The 16125-nt window shown below is 36.5% G+C and overlaps 1 protein-coding gene across 4 annotated transcripts in view; it reads right to left on the bottom strand.

Moving 5' to 3' along the window:
* Nucleotides 1-385: 385 nt before the first annotated feature.
* LOC127841285 (transient receptor potential cation channel subfamily M member-like 2) overlaps nucleotides 386-16125 on the bottom strand; it is an 84851-nt gene continuing 69111 nt past the window's right edge. For all 4 annotated transcript variants that reach the window (XM_052369983.1, XM_052369982.1, XM_052369985.1 and 1 more), the window contains 3 exons: nucleotides 14801-14964; nucleotides 7181-7304; nucleotides 386-6374 (listed from right to left, as the gene is read on the bottom strand). In XM_052369983.1, coding sequence (XP_052225943.1) covers nucleotides 6270-6374; nucleotides 7181-7304; nucleotides 14801-14964 — 393 coding nt within the window. In that variant the 3' untranslated portion in view covers nucleotides 386-6269. The remainder of the gene's footprint in view (nucleotides 6375-7180; nucleotides 7305-14800; nucleotides 14965-16125) is intronic.

Raw genomic sequence — 16125 nt, 5'->3', positions numbered from 1 at the left:
ACGCAATGATTATGAGTCAAACTTAGCGGGTATGATCCAACTCACCGAGCAGAGGTTGAACTCAACCAGAAAAGATTGTACTCACCTAGTGGATGCTGACCTCAACGAGTTGGGATCGAACTTATTATGTAGGGAACTCACCAATTGCATGTTCATACTTATTTATATATTGAAGCAGAAGAGTGAATATTATATCCATTTTTATCACGAGAAATAGCATTACATGACAACATAGATAGGCCACTTTACTTATCAAAGAAAATACGAATACGATAAAACTGGTATTGGAAATGAGACAACGATTACAACCATCAAAAGCAGGGAAAGATTTCTCAAAACCTTTTCAGCGCGGTTAAAGAAAATTTTGCTAAAGTCAATGCACTAATAGGTTAATACTTTTATTTGAAGTTGGTGCTGTTGATAGCATATAGTGTGTTAAGTTCACATATAATTTTCATTTAAAGCTTACAGTTTGTTGAAAATAAATATTTTGCGCACTTTTTTGCAATATGCGAACAGTGAGCTTAATCTTATACTGTAAAATCTTTTTTGGAATTTTTGAGCAATCGGGGCCAGCTGTTTACAACATAAATATACACTATGAGATTCTTCTACTAACACATAAAACTTAAAACATCAGTATACAATATGACATTCATCTCTTTACAGTTAAAACTTACAAAAGCATTTTATAATATGCCATCCATCTACACTAACATTTAAAACTTTAAACAAGAGGGTCTGAAAGGCCCAAAGTCGCTTACCTGAGATACAAAGCAACTGACCAGTTCTGTGCAGCCCACGATAGCATTCAAACAAATGTTTTGACCATGGTTTATGAATAGTGAACTGTATATGTAACTTTAAGAGTGCTAACAAGGTAAAAGCCATATAAGGAAAAATGCCCCGCCCTCTGGCGGCCATGTTTTTCAACCAACCGGAACCATTTTCGAACTCGTCTAAGATATCATTGGGACAAATCTTCTAACCAATTTTCATGAAGATCGGATAACAAATGTAGCCTCTAGAGAGTTAACAGGGTTTTACTATAGGCATATACATGTATAGCCATATAAGGAAAAATGCCCCGCCCCCAGACGGCCATGTTTTTCAAGTAACGGAAACTAGTTGCAATTTCGGCCATTAAGACAACTGTTCTGACCAAGTTTCATGAAGATCGGATAATAAATGTAGCTTCTAGCTACGTTTTTCAACAGACCAGAATCCTTTATAAACTTATCAAAGATATCATTAGAACAAATGTGATGACCAAATTTGATGAAAGTTGGATAATAAATGTGGCCCCTAGAGTGTTAACAAGGTATTCCTTAAGCCATATAACGGAAAATTCTCCAACCCTGGCGGTCATGTTTTTCAAGCAATTGGAACCATTTTCGAACTCATTCAAGATATCATTGGAAAAAATCTTCTAACCAAGTTTAATGATGATCAGACAATAAATGTGGCCTCTACAATGTTAACAAGGTTATACTAAAATCATATAAGGAACAATGCCCTGCCGCCTGGGGCCATATTTTTCAACCAACCAGAACCATTTTCGAACTCGTCCAAGATATCATGGCAGAAATCTTCTGACGTAATGTGGCCTCTAGACTGTTAACATGGCAAATGTTGACACTGCACGACAGACAAAATGCGATCACAAAAGCTCACCATGCAGGTGAGCTAAAACAGTATACAATATGGCATTCATGTACACTTTCAATTAAATTTACAACAACATTATACAATATGGCATTCATCTATTTAAATTTTAAAGTTACAGCATTTGTATACAATACAATCTTCTAACATTCAAAACATTTTAAACATGGACATTGTTTTAAGTATAAACTGAGATTGCTAATTTAAATTGTGTTTTAATATGATAAATATATCAACCTTGAAGACAAAAAATATCAACACTCATACTGGCAGCAAATGAAAACAATATATACAACTAAAATTGACCAGATACAATTTGGAAAGTCTAGATAAATCGTTGTATTGTTAAGATAACGTATTATGCGTCAATTTAAATTATGCAAGTAAAACTAACACCGGTACTAGTGATGAACTGAATTCGCGTACAGGAATCTGAAAAAAAGACTTTTTAAGAAACAAAAAACATTGCAATAAAACTAGAACTACATAAGAGCAAAGTTTATTCTTAAAGTTCTCTACTGAAGTACCACTATATATATGCTTTCTTATCTTAGGTAAATGAGCTTCACTATGGAAAAACACCAGGCTTAATGCATGTATGTAGCGTTGTCCAGGTTCATCAAGTGCAGTCCGCACCGGTTAATAAGGGACAATGCTTTCAACCAAGATTGATTTTTGTGTAAAAGAGAATTCCCTTAAATGAAAAAAACGAAAGCCGAATGTTTCATCCTTGATTAGTCTGGGCAGATTGCACAAGCTCATCTCAGACGTTACTTAACACATAGCATTTAACCCATTTTTTCCAGAGCAACCCTCAAAAGTATTGATAAATGAGTATTTGTTTCAGATCAACATCATTTAAATAATAATCTCCAAGTACATTTTATGATGTCAACTACATTTCATTTATATTTCAAAACAGTTTCCTTAACTGAAACATTAATATCATTCAAAGTGGTAATAACTTATCAATACATTGTTTCATAAAACCCTTACACAGTGGTTTCTTTGAAAAGTACTGTTTGATTAAAGAAGCATTGCATGTACCTTCTATACCTTAACACGATTGTAATTGGCCCATTTTATACCAACAAACAAACAGTGAAATTTACTGACAAAAAATAACAGTAATTTAATAAAACTAAAAGCAAAATTTGCACTCTTTTTTTAATTAATTGATGGTGATTTCAAATGTACAATATATGTAGGGTGTAGCACTATTTATTTTCATTAAGGAAACAATTTTAAGGTTTAAAACCAAATCAAGATCACTTTTCATCTTCAATTTGTATCAATTTTGAGCTAAACTAAGATAAATTCTTACGAGTGATCTCCATTTAATATTTATACATTGTTGATCATAAGTTTAAGTATTCAAAAAGTTTTGAGCTGAAGTTTCAAACATTCAAATTTCATAGTAAAGCAATCTGAAAATTCATGACATTTACATAAACTTGTGCACTGTAAAATGGTATTCAGAAACAGTTTTAATCTTCAAGCTCATACTGTGATTGACTCAACATGGCACACTATTGAAGGTCATTCTGTGATCTATCTTTATCATCACTAACCTGATAATACAAATATACACTTTGATCTGCAAACACGAAATGATCTACACTATTATAGCTCGACAACATGAATCTGACACTCCTTAGCTCCACCAGCAAAATTATACGCTTGGAATTTTTCCTATATTTGCTTCGATTTAGTTGGTACATGTTTTGCAGTTAAACGAGGCCTTAACAGTCTATATAGTGAAGTATGCTTCAATTGATTAAAATTACATCTAGTACGGATACTAATTCATTCTTTGTACAGGTACTTTGATATATTCATACATAATGTTAAGTGCAAATATATTCATACATAATGGTAAGTGCAAAGCTAACATTGCGAGCTATAATCATTTTGATATACCGGTATCTATAATGATCAACAAATACATGTAATAATCTTTACCTAAATGAAATGATAAACAAATGTTTACATACACAGCCAATTATCATCTTGAAGTAATGTAAAAATAAAGTGAGGGTTCTGATTTAAATTTTCTGATTTGCAATGTTCAATCAAATTTTTGGATCATCAAAATTTAGTATTCATTTGAACAATCACACAATGTTCTTAATTACCAACATGCCAACATGTTATGATGGTCTGGTCACTTAAACAGCCACTGAAGCATGCAGGCTATTTGCTAGAAAACAAGTTTAATAAATATTACAACAAATGTGTTCACCAAATATTAACATTTAACATGAATAACAATTAATTTGAATATAATTATATTTTTAATATTATATGTGAATGTTTCATTAATTCTCTTTTAATTCATTTAACTATTAGCTTCAGCCTGATTGTATTTAAAGCATTTGACTTAAAGAGACAATTATTGGCTCAATCTGCTAGAAGTAGAAACAATCAGTATTTGGTTTCAATTGAAAGGTCTTGAAAACCCACCCAGAATGAGGATCAAACCAAGGGGCCTCCTGGTTGTAAGGCAGACTGATACCAAATGAGAGACACCATTAAGACCTGTTTAGCACTAAAAGCCTATATAACCATTTTTTTTTTAGAAACCATGTTTTCTCTGACTTTTTGTCCTGTATACATATGATACACAATCCTTGTAAAACTGATAACAGCCGTTTCATGTAAAAATAAATTAATGTTCTGATCTACATAATACCCATTCTTATACGCGACTAATCATGAAAATGAGTATAAAATTTAACTACCAGATTCTTTTAACAGAATATCATTCACCTATCTCTTCTTATTAAATTGTATAATAAGATAGTGCTTAACAGATGAATGGTTAAAAATGTGGAACATTAACACAATAAGAAAAACAGGCAATGGCAATGATGAAACAATGAAAAATGAAGTAGAAAACAATATAACTAAAAATAAAGCCACTTAAGACAAAACATAATAAATGGAATGTAAAATGAAAATGGTTATTCACAACAACAACAATGCCCGCCAACTAAATAACATTTTTTGAAGTATAACTATAATGGCATAAAAAGAAATCAATTATTGTCTGCTAAACTTTTTTGCAACAATATATGATATAACAACTCATACCTACAACAACATTATCATTTGTTTGATATGCCATGTCAATGAAATGTAGAACAACCAGTATTGAATAAAGTTGTTCTATAACCACTACTTTGTTTTGCTCTAAACAGCAATTTGGTTTCTAAGAAATCCCTAAAAGGTCATTATCTTAACAGTATGTGTTCAGATCTGTTTTTTCCTATTATATGTCACAAGTTTTTAATTCGATTGTCAATATAATTGGTTGGTTATTTAAAATAAGTTACAGATAAAATACATAAGTTAAACATAATTTGGCAGTGGTAGAGTAAAAATATACCGGTACTTACAAGAAGATGCTAAAATTTCCTTAGACTACATACACAATATACATAAATTAACATGAACAAAAACAACTGACCTATCTACCTGATTTTCCATGAACCAAAACAACTTAACAATCCAGATAATGTTCAATAAACCCAAACCTTTGAAGAATCAACATGATTTTACATGAACCAAAAAATAAACGAACGTAATGATTTTACATGCAAAGAAACCAACCACGAGTTTCACAATACCAATTTAAGCTATTGTCACAACGCAAATATCTAATTGATAATTCCAAAACAAATCTGGTGAGGTGCAGTTCTTACTGTTCTATAACAGTTTCTACTGTCCGCATATATGTAATGGTCACTTTACACTTATTTTCTAAAAAAATATTAAATTTATTCTTAATAACCTTAAATTACTTATGTATTAAACATTATGACAAGAGTCATTATATTCATTAAGTGTAACTAAAGAGAAACCATAACAATGACCAATCAACATGATTTAACACACAGCAAAATGGCCGGAATAAATATAGATCAGCACTGATTTGACAGCATAAAACCCCTCCACCTTCAACTAAAATACTGGTCACTAACTATCAACACTTGTTTAAGTTTACAATATGAAACAACAGACATTAAAGCCTTTTTTTACAAGCAAAAACAATATCAATAATACTAAGAAAAACAATATCAATAATACTAAGTAAAACAAAGTCAATAATACTAAGTAATAAGTTCTAACTTCATAGCTATGTCAATTTTAAGTTGTGAGCATTTTGCATGCCCAGTTTTCAAAACTTTCAATAACTGAAGCAATAATTTCGTGGTAGGCTTCATGTATGTATGACACCTCCAAGCAATGAGGACTGCCATTTGTTGACAATCTGTCATTGAAGCCGCAGCTCAATGGAAGGTATCAAGTATGAGTGCTGAATATAAGAGCCTCCTTCCTGGAAAACTGGGCTGAATGCATGTGCATAAAATGTTGTACCAGATTAGCCTAAGCAATCTGCATAGGCAAATCATGAAAAACGCATTTTGCTTTTATGGAATTTGTTGTTGATAGAATGTCTCTTTACACCAAATATTCGTTCAGGCGGAAATAGTCCTTCCTAATTAGCCTGTGCAGACTGCAATGGCTAATCTGGGATGACACTCTGTGCACATGCATTTTGTTGGGTTTTATCACAACAAGTAAACACATGTGGCTTGAGCTCAGTGGTAGGCTTCATGTATGCGTGCTGCCTCCTGGACTATGACACCTTCGTTTCCAAACATCTTCACGTACGGCGACACTTCCTTCCACTTGACGCTGGCATCCTGTAGAAATTTAAGACACAAGTTTGATATCAAATATAAATTAAGCATTGTTTTCTGTCTGTGTTGTGAGAAAACCTTACAATCTGTCTTTGATAGAAATCACTCTCACATTGAGTGGAAAGGTATCAAACTGGTATTCTCCAGATCACATATCTGACCCATATCCATGGCAACACAATGAAATTTATTTCTAAATTGCATAACCAATGACAAAGTTACAGTCCAGACAAGCTGGTTTATGGCCGAATTTGACCATTGACCTCTTGGAGTGACCTTGACTTTTAGGAAGGGAAAGGCAAAATACTTGCAACTTGTCATCTTATGATGGTCCCCATTTGGGGTAAGTTACTTTAAAATTTTATGCTGAATTACAATGTTATAGTCCTGACAATCTCAGACATATACACCCACTCTCACACTTACATTTGACTACTAGGACTGCTTTATTAAGCTTTCCACAAACCTTGACAAATAGAGATCTTAAATTTAAAGTTAATCATGGTAGTTTCCTGAAATAGACAATTAAACTTTGGTAGACTGAGCTTCGATCTGGGAAAAATGGGCTTATTGCATGTGAGTAAAGTGTCATCCCAGATTAGCCTGTGCAGTCCGCACCAGCTAATAAAAGACAAAACTTTTCACATGAATAGGATTTTTGTTTAAAAGCTACTTTCATTAAAATACATTTTTCATAAAAGATGATATTGTCATTCCTGATTTATCTTGGACAACACTTTATGCACATGCATTAAACCCAGTTTTCAAAGAACATAGCTCATGTAATTTTGCTATTATACTTAACCTACCTCAGGTAGATTGCTGTCAAATGTGTCGCCATGGTCATAGTGGAAGTTCCAGACTTCTGTCTCCACCCAGGCATTGTCTGTGTTACGTGGATCGTCCAGGTAACCCTTGTACAGCAGCGTTGGGCTGCAAGTACATTGGCATCATAAAATAATTATATATAAATAATAATAGTAATTGTACTATACAATATTTGTATTATAAGGCTTTAATTAAAATATAGAACTGCTCATACTAAAGTCCTTTTAATCCATATCGTTTGTCCAATATGTTTTATAAAAATGATTTAACTTAACATATTAAAACAAATTGTTTAAAGTAAAATTCATTTTAATTATTAAATACTTACCTGCTATCTCCTAGCTTTTCTCCTTTCCAAGGGAGTAAAATCATCTGGAAAATATTCAAGCGCTGGGGAATCGTCCAACCCCATAATAACATCAATTCAGTTAAACATAGTACAATGTAACCTAACCAGAAATCAAGAACCACAACTCATCTTTCCTTTACAAAATTATAAATAGTCGATTAGTGGGGTCGAAGGTGGGACTTACCGATAGCAGGTAAGTATTTAATAATTAAAATGAATTTTACTTAAAAAAAAATGTTTTAATGTCATAAAAACATTACGTGCTATCTCCTAGCTGATTTTGCAGCTGCGGCGGGAAGGTTCGCAGATCTTTTCCCATCACAGCAGAACCCATATTCAGGTTTTCAGACAGAGATAGTAGAATCATGTCCTCTGATAATCTTCGTTAGTACAGTATTGTACTTAATTCTCGGATGGCACTAGAGTACTTACGCCAAAGAAACTACAGTTTGAGCAACTACAAGAGGACCCAACATATACAAATTGTCCTGTTGGCACTCAAAAGAGCGAAGATAAAAAGAGGAGAAGGTGGTCGGATTCCTCCAGAAAGCCGCTTGAAGCACTTCAGACAGTGGGGTGTGATTAATATAAGCCCATGAAGCCGAAAGAGCTCTTAATTCATGCGGTCTTATCATAAACAGGGATAAATCACTCCATGAAATTGAAGAATAAGCCTTCCTTATAGTCGAGGCTACCCAACGAGAAATAGAAGCCGCAGAAAGGGGTTCCGTTAAAAGGGGGGGGGGGGGGGCAATAAGTCTCTTGCGAGAACCTCGAATAGACTTTACTCTTTTTATCTGAGGAATCAAAACGAAAAATGACAATCCTTGATAGAAAGAGCATGAATTTCACTTCTCCCTTTGGCTGAAGCCATAGTAAGAAGGAAAATGGTCTTCCATGTTAGGAACTGTAAAGAAGCCTGATCAAGAGGTTCATAGGGAGCCTTAGTAAGTGAAGCTAAATCCCATTTAGGAGCAAGTGTACGAGATATAGGACGATTAAGCTCCATAGCTCGAATCAGTTCCGAAATAGCTGGATCAGCACAAACTTGTGATGACTAATTGACTTACTAAAAGCCAATGTATACGAAATCATAGATCTGTATCCTTTGATGGAGCTAAGAGAAAGTTTCTTATCATCAAAAAGATAGCTGAGAAAATCCGCTATGCGTCTAGCAGATGGATTGAGGGGATCAATTTTCCCTCGAATACACCAATTAGAGAAGAATTTCCAATGAGCATCATAGACTGCTCTCATGGATTTTCTCCTTGCAGGAGCAACCAGGGTTGAAGCCCTGACAGAAAAACGTTTCTTCTGCAGAGATGCCTGATAACGGCCAGACGTGTAAAAAAACATTTCTGGATCCGCATGTAGTCTGCCTCTTTGAGACAGAAGATCTGACCTGTGAGGAAGTTTCCTGAGATAATCGTTCAGGAGACTGAGAAGATCGTTGAACCAAGATCTCCTGGGCCACCAAGGGGCGATCAGGAGTATCCTGCACGAGCTCACCCTGATTTTCGCCAATATTTGGGGAATTAGAATGGGTGGGGGATAGCCGTAAGCGTCCAGTTGGTTCCAAGGGAACGAAAGTGCGTCTACTGCCCACGCTGCTGGATCGTAAACTGGGCTCACATACAGAGGAAGTCTGTGGTTGTGTCTGGTCGCAAATAGGTCAACCAGGGGATAACCGAACTCATCCGCCAAGGCGTTGAGGCGACCTGGTATATATTGGCCAGAAGATAACCCTGAGCCTAAATGTAAGTCACAACTGATGTGTTGTCTGTTGAAACCATCACACAAGAGTCTCGAAGATGTGATTGGAAATGAGATACAGCTAGAAAGACTGCTCGTATTTCTATATTGTTGATATGTAGATAAGATTCCTGATCAGACCACAACCCTGAAACTAAAATCAGACTGAGAGGTTCCAGGTGAGCACCCCACCCTTCCTTGCTCACATCCGTTATTAGATATTACGGTTGCGGAGGAAGGAGTGGTACTGCTGCCAAGAGAATCTCCTAGTCTAGCCACCACTAAAGGTGAGACACTAATGCAGGAAGGATTGGAATCTGTGTTAGTAGATTGCCCGGAGACCATTTCCAACAAGCCGAGAGATGGTGCTGAAGAGGACGTAGGTAGAGACGTCCCAACTGCACAAAGTCTGCTACTGAGCTCAGGATACTGTTGAGAGAGAGAAATTCTTGAGCTGTAATATGAGATTGGGACAAAACCCATTTGACCTAAACCAGAAGGTCTGATATACGTTGACGTGACACTCTGACCCGATTGATGTGTCAAGAAATTCATTCCCACAAAAATGAAATCCTGAGAAGGAATGATGTCTGATTTGTCTGCATTGAGAAGGAGCCCTAACGAAAAGTTATTTCCAAGCGAATTCTAGATCGTGTAGAAGCAACAGACAATCGAGCTGGTGTAAAAGTCAGTCGTCGAAATACTGACGAAGAAAAATCCCGTGAATTCGGAGGTGTGCTCCAACTGCAGCCATAAGTTTGGTAAAAACTCGTGGGGCAGTTGCCAAACCAAATGGCATAGCCCGGAAATGGTAAACCTGGCCTCGAAAGGCGAAGCGCAGGTACTTCTGGTAGTTGGGATGTATAGGTACATGGAAGTAAGCCATCTTCTAGATCCAAAGACACTCCCCCACAGTGCAGGGGTTTGTTGGAGGACGGAGTCTCCATCTTGAAAGTTGGTTTGAGTAGATACTTGTTGAATACCTATACGTCTATTACTGGTTTCCAGGAACCATTTTTCTTTTGAACTAGAAAAAGACAACAGTAAAATCCTGGAGAATAAGGGTCTTGAACCCTTTCTACCGCCTGTTTTTCCAAGAGATCGAGAATGGAATCTGGGATATGTGGATAATTATGATGATACCAGCTCTATAGGGACGCGAGAAAGTGGAGGCCTTTTTTTGAATTGAAAAGTCAGGCCTTTTGTCACAAGAGAATGAACCCATGCGTCTGAAGTTATTTGAAGCCATCGATTTGAAAAGTGGAAAAGCCTGGCCCCGACTGGTATTTCTGGCATCGGAGGTTCTGGCGGTAGAAAGGGTAGGGCCCTAGGGCTGATAAGGAGGGGGTGTCTCCCTGCCGGAAGAAGGTTTGAAGTTCCTCTGATCCAGCTTGGGTTTGTTCTTTTTCCCAGAATCCCAGAAACCTTACTAGAAGACTTCTGAGAAAAAGAAAGTATGTTATTTGAAGACGACCTATTAAGACCCGACAGTGAACTAAAAGAAGGCTTTTTAGAGAAAAGGTTGCCTCTCTTAGCCTTCTTGGCTGCTGGAACTGCTGGTGGTCTAGAAGCAGGATGCTTAGAGACCCCTAAACGTTGTCCAGAATTGTTTCTAGCTAAAGATGCATGAAGTTGGTCATCTTTGTCAGCTGTGATTGCTTCTTGTATCCTTCCACCAAAAAGGAACCCTGATGTGAGAGGAGCCGTTCTGAGCGAGTTCATACCTGGTTCCAACAGAAAATCTTTAGGTAAAGACGAAAGGATAAGGTCTGTACGAATCCTCAGCATCTTGGCCATTGAAGAAGCAGAATTATGTGATAAGGACAATGTCGTCCGTGAGAGATGAATTAATAAATCACGGAGTTCCTCAGGAACAGAGTCCGACCAATCACAAACCATCTGCAAAATTGTCGCCAACATAAAGTCTATCTGGTTAGTTAGACCTAATGATCTGCACTCTCTCAATTCCCAATTTTCAAAAATGGAGTAAGGAATAGAAACAGAGTTGGAAGCACTTGGCATAATATGTAAAAGCTTGTTAATGTCCGGATCTGGACCATCTGGTACAGGAGGCTTGTAGCTTTAACTACCTTCATGATGTTTAGGATCAGACAGATCCTTAGGAACTTACCACAGTTCTCCACGTTTTGGAATAGCTTTATTAGCGGATTCCAATCAATGAAAAACCGCAAAAGAAGTGGAACCAATAGGAAGACGTGGATCAATACGAGATCTCGCCTTACTAATTCTGTTTGGATCATATATAAGTGCTAACTTTTCTGTGACAGAGATTGTCAAACTAGTAGATAACTCAGCAGGCCAAGGACAGTAGTCTTCACCAAGAGTGTGGAACATAAGTTCATAGGCCTGATTGATAGAGGACAAATAGTGATCAGCCTCAACGTTAGACTCTGCGCCTGATTTAGCCTCACTCTCTGCAATACCAGTGGTGTGTATGGAATCAGCGGAGACAGAAGTAGGAATAAATGGAACACTATCTTGCACCAGATTGGAATTATCTGGAATTATAGAAGAATGACCATCCCCATGGTCAGTAAACTGATAATGTAAACCGCAAGTCGACGGTAGATTATCAGTATTGATGGGCACAAATTGTCCAGACAAATTTTGAATCCATCATAGTATCAGGATTCGACAGGGTAGCAGCAGGAGGTACACGGCTAGGTAACGTAGAAGATACCCGTAGTGGCGAGATGAACTCCTAAACTGAAAGCCTGAGAGATAAATGAACTAGTGTTCATAAATAAATAAGGCCCAGTGACTGCAACATGTGTGGATGTCAACATGAGAACCGACACACTTGACATGGAGACATGCAATTCCATAAAGTAATAAGATGGTGAACGACAATACGAATGGTAGGTACGATGATGTCTACGTGAGGGTCGTCAACGTTCTTGAATCCTGCAACGTCAAGATGTAGATCGGCTGCATTGAGAACGAGATCTCCTATAAAAGTGTCTCCTTGAGCTTTGACATGATCGCTTTTCGATAGTAGCGACGACGAAGAAGACCGTGTCCGATGTCTACTCCTATTATAAGAACTCGTTGATGATGACGAGGCATTCGACGATGAAGAAGAGGAGGAAGAATAATCCGATGATGAAGAACGACTTCTTCTTCTGTCTAATGACCGGTGACTGGTGTGATCGGTGACCGGTTGATCGGTGACCGGACAGGACCGGTCCTCGGTGTAGGTGTAGGTTCCAGCTGGTGTCACTGGATTTATGAACAAAATAAGAAAATAAGGACATACAACGCCCAAGAAAAAAAGTGGTTTATAAGGTGAAAACATGTGATTATTTACTCTTTTTGAAAGATTTCATTAGAATTGGTTCATTATCACTTAAGTATATGTTATTTTAATTTTGCACATTGTTCCAAACTTAATATAGAATGTTAAAATAAGGAATTATTTTTTACATTACCCTACCCACTTCTGACCATTTCAGAAAGTGATATGTCCTTAACACACAAAATAAAACGTGAAACCAAACAAGGGCTGTTTGTAAAACATGCATGCCCCCATATGGGCTGTCAGTTGTAGTGGCAGCCATTGTGGGAATACGTTTTTGTCACTGTGACCTTGACCTTTGACCTAATGTAAGTTATCATCCGGAAACCATTGTACTAGTTGAGTCACTGTGACCTTGACCTTTGACCTAGTGACCTGAAAATCAATAGGGGTCATCTGCCAGTCATGATCAATGAAGTTTCATGATCCTAACAGTAAGCATTCTTGAGTTATCATCTGGGGGGGAGGGGGGGGGGCCGAGGTGGGGGAAAGGGATTCTGGTAGGGGCGTGGGGTATTGTTTGGGTGGAATCCATTGTGGTATTCAGGTAAGTGTTGTTTTGTCAAAGTAATAATAAAATATGATCATAAATAAAGAAGTTATGGCAATTTAAGCAAAATGTTTAATTATCTAAGTGTAAAAGGGGCCATAATTATTTCAAAATGCTTGATACAGTGGTCTGCTCTTGTTTATAGGTTGGGGTCATGTTGGTAAACAAGTATGCAACATATAAAAGCAATATGTCAAAGGATATAGGAAATATTTGGGGTAGTACGCAAACTTTAACATAGAATTATCAATAATATGCATATTCTAAGTATAAAAGGGGCAATAATTATGACAAAATGCTTGATAGAGTTGTCTGCTCTTGTTTATAGGTTGAGGTGATGTTGGTAAACAAGTATGCAAAATATGAAAGCAATATGTCAAGGGACAATGAAAAAAATAACAAATGATCTCACACTGACATGAACAAATATCCTCTATTTATTTAACATGAAATTTAAACTTATTGCATTTGTTTCCCCTGTATATAAGAAAGATATAATAGTGTATTACCTCCCCTGTCCTGCTTATATTTATATTAATCAACAAAATTAAACATTAACACAATATTTAATATACAAAATATACAAAAAAATCTCATATTCTGATAATATTTTACTGATCCACTTTATTTTACTCAAATGATGATGTTTCATTGGACTGATAATTATAGATTTAGGATTACAGACCAGTTGCTTCAGTTATATTGTTCAGAGTTTGGCCTCTTGGCCGCGTATGCTTCTTGAGTTATCATCCAAAAACCATTTTACCATTTAAGTCACCGTGACCTTGACCTTTGACCTAGTGACCTCAAAAAAATAGGGGTCATCTGCAAGTCATGATCAATCTACCTATAAAGTTTCATGATCCTAGGACTAAGCGTTCTTGAGTTATCATCCGAAAACCATCTAATGGACGGACATACAGACAGACAGACAGACCGACATGTGCAAAACAATATACCTTCTCTTCTTGGAAGGGGGGCATAAAAATGTAAACAAATTACTGTACAAATGTCCTCAATTGCCTATTGAGAGACAAGCACGAAATCCTCGTACTGTACGTGCTCATGTACATGAGCGCACTTCAAAATGAAAAACCCAGCAAAAGCCTTCGAAAAACCTGGTTAAAACCCGAAAAAGTCCAGAGCCAAAAGAATGGCGTGTCCTGGTGGCTGTCCGGAAAGGAAAGATGAGTTGTGGTTCTTGATTTCTGGTTAGGTTACACTGTATTATGTTTAACCTGAATTGGTATCATTATGGGTGTGGACGATTCCCTAGCGCTTGAATATTTTCCGGATGACTTAACTCTCTTGGAAAGGAGAAAAGCTAGGAGATAGCTGGTAATGTATTTATGACATTAAAACCCGACATAATTGGTCAGGATTGCTTGATCTAAATGATGGAATTTACCAAACAGTATACCAAAAGTCTATTTATTCTTTATCATTAGTCAACTATGCTAAACCATGAATCTATATAATGTGTCAAATTCTCTTTATCAAAATGCATACCAAAAGCCCACTGAATCCATATCAGTCATCTAATTCACTTTATCTAAATGATGAATCATAGTAAAAGGCCCATGAACCCACAACATTATTTTTCAAATATACTTGATCCAAAAGATGTAACATACCAGAAGCCCCTTGAGTCCATATTGGACCTGGCCAAGGGCTGTATGACCGAGGTCTGCTGACTGTAGATGGACACAGAGCGTGCAGCTAGTGAGAAGGGCATCTGACCCAGCCCAGGGGAGCTGGGCAAGCTTTCTGGCGGCCCTGCGGCAAACTTGGAAAAGAACTGAAAAAAAAACATTTTCTTTTCGGACACATACAAAGGAGATTTTGTTGTTGTTGATATTTTACCCTTTTCATATAAAGGTAGAAAGAACTAAAATAGAACACTTTCTAATCTGATACATAAGAAGATATTGTTTTGTTGAATATTTTACCTTTTTCATATCAAATCTGGCACATAAGAAGACTTTTAAAAATTATGTTACATTTGTTCATATCCAGACAGTCAGACAGTCACTTAACCTACTCATTCTTGTCCTGTGTAAGCTGGTGTACCAGCTTATTAAGAGCAGACACTTAAACCAGTAAATGAGATTTTGTCAACTTGAATCAAGATATGGTGAGATTTGCCATACAATAGAATTTCTCAACCAAACTAAACACAAGTCCTTTGAATAATTGTGACAAGTTTTTTATTTAAAAAGACCGGTTGTTGAAGTATTCATTTGAACTGACTTTCTTCATTTTTTGTACTTTTGAAAGCTAAATCTGAAATAACAAGATACTACAGCAATTCCAAATATTCATACAACATTGAAAACATTTATCATCAAGTAAACATGCATACAGTGTTTAAATGATTTCTTGAAAATCGTAAAGAATTCAGGGACTGTGTGACAGTTACCACATTTTAATAAACTGCTGCGCCATGAGCGCATGATACGCCCGTCGTTCGCCAATGAAGTAGTAAGGTAATAAATAACCCTTTGAATCATTTTTTTACTTCAGTTTATTTAATGAAATCACGAAATTTTGACGAACAAAGTCGCATAACTCTGGAACGACAATTCAGAATTCCGTCAAAAATGAAAGGGGATCAGGGTTTATGAATATTAAGATTGTGTTAAAATTTGAAAAAAATCCATCGAAGGATATTTGAGCTACGGTAGGACATTCAATGAAATCACGAAATTTTGACGAACAAAGTCCCATAACTCTGGAACGACAATTCAGAATTCCGTCAAAAACGAAAGGGGATCAGGGTTTATCAATATTAAGATTGTGTTGAAATTTGAAAAAAATCCATCGAAGGATATTTGAGCTACAGTAGGACATTCAATGAAATCACGAAATTTTGACGAACAAAGTCCCATAACTCTGGAACGACAATTCAGAATTCCGTCAAAAACGAAAGGGGATCAGGGTTTATCAATATTAAGATTGT

Source organism: Dreissena polymorpha, chromosome 8, assembly GCF_020536995.1.
Source record: "Dreissena polymorpha isolate Duluth1 chromosome 8, UMN_Dpol_1.0, whole genome shotgun sequence".
Classification (NCBI taxonomy): Eukaryota; Metazoa; Mollusca; class Bivalvia; order Myida; family Dreissenidae; genus Dreissena; species Dreissena polymorpha.
This window is presented reverse-complemented; position numbering and strand designations above follow the sequence as displayed.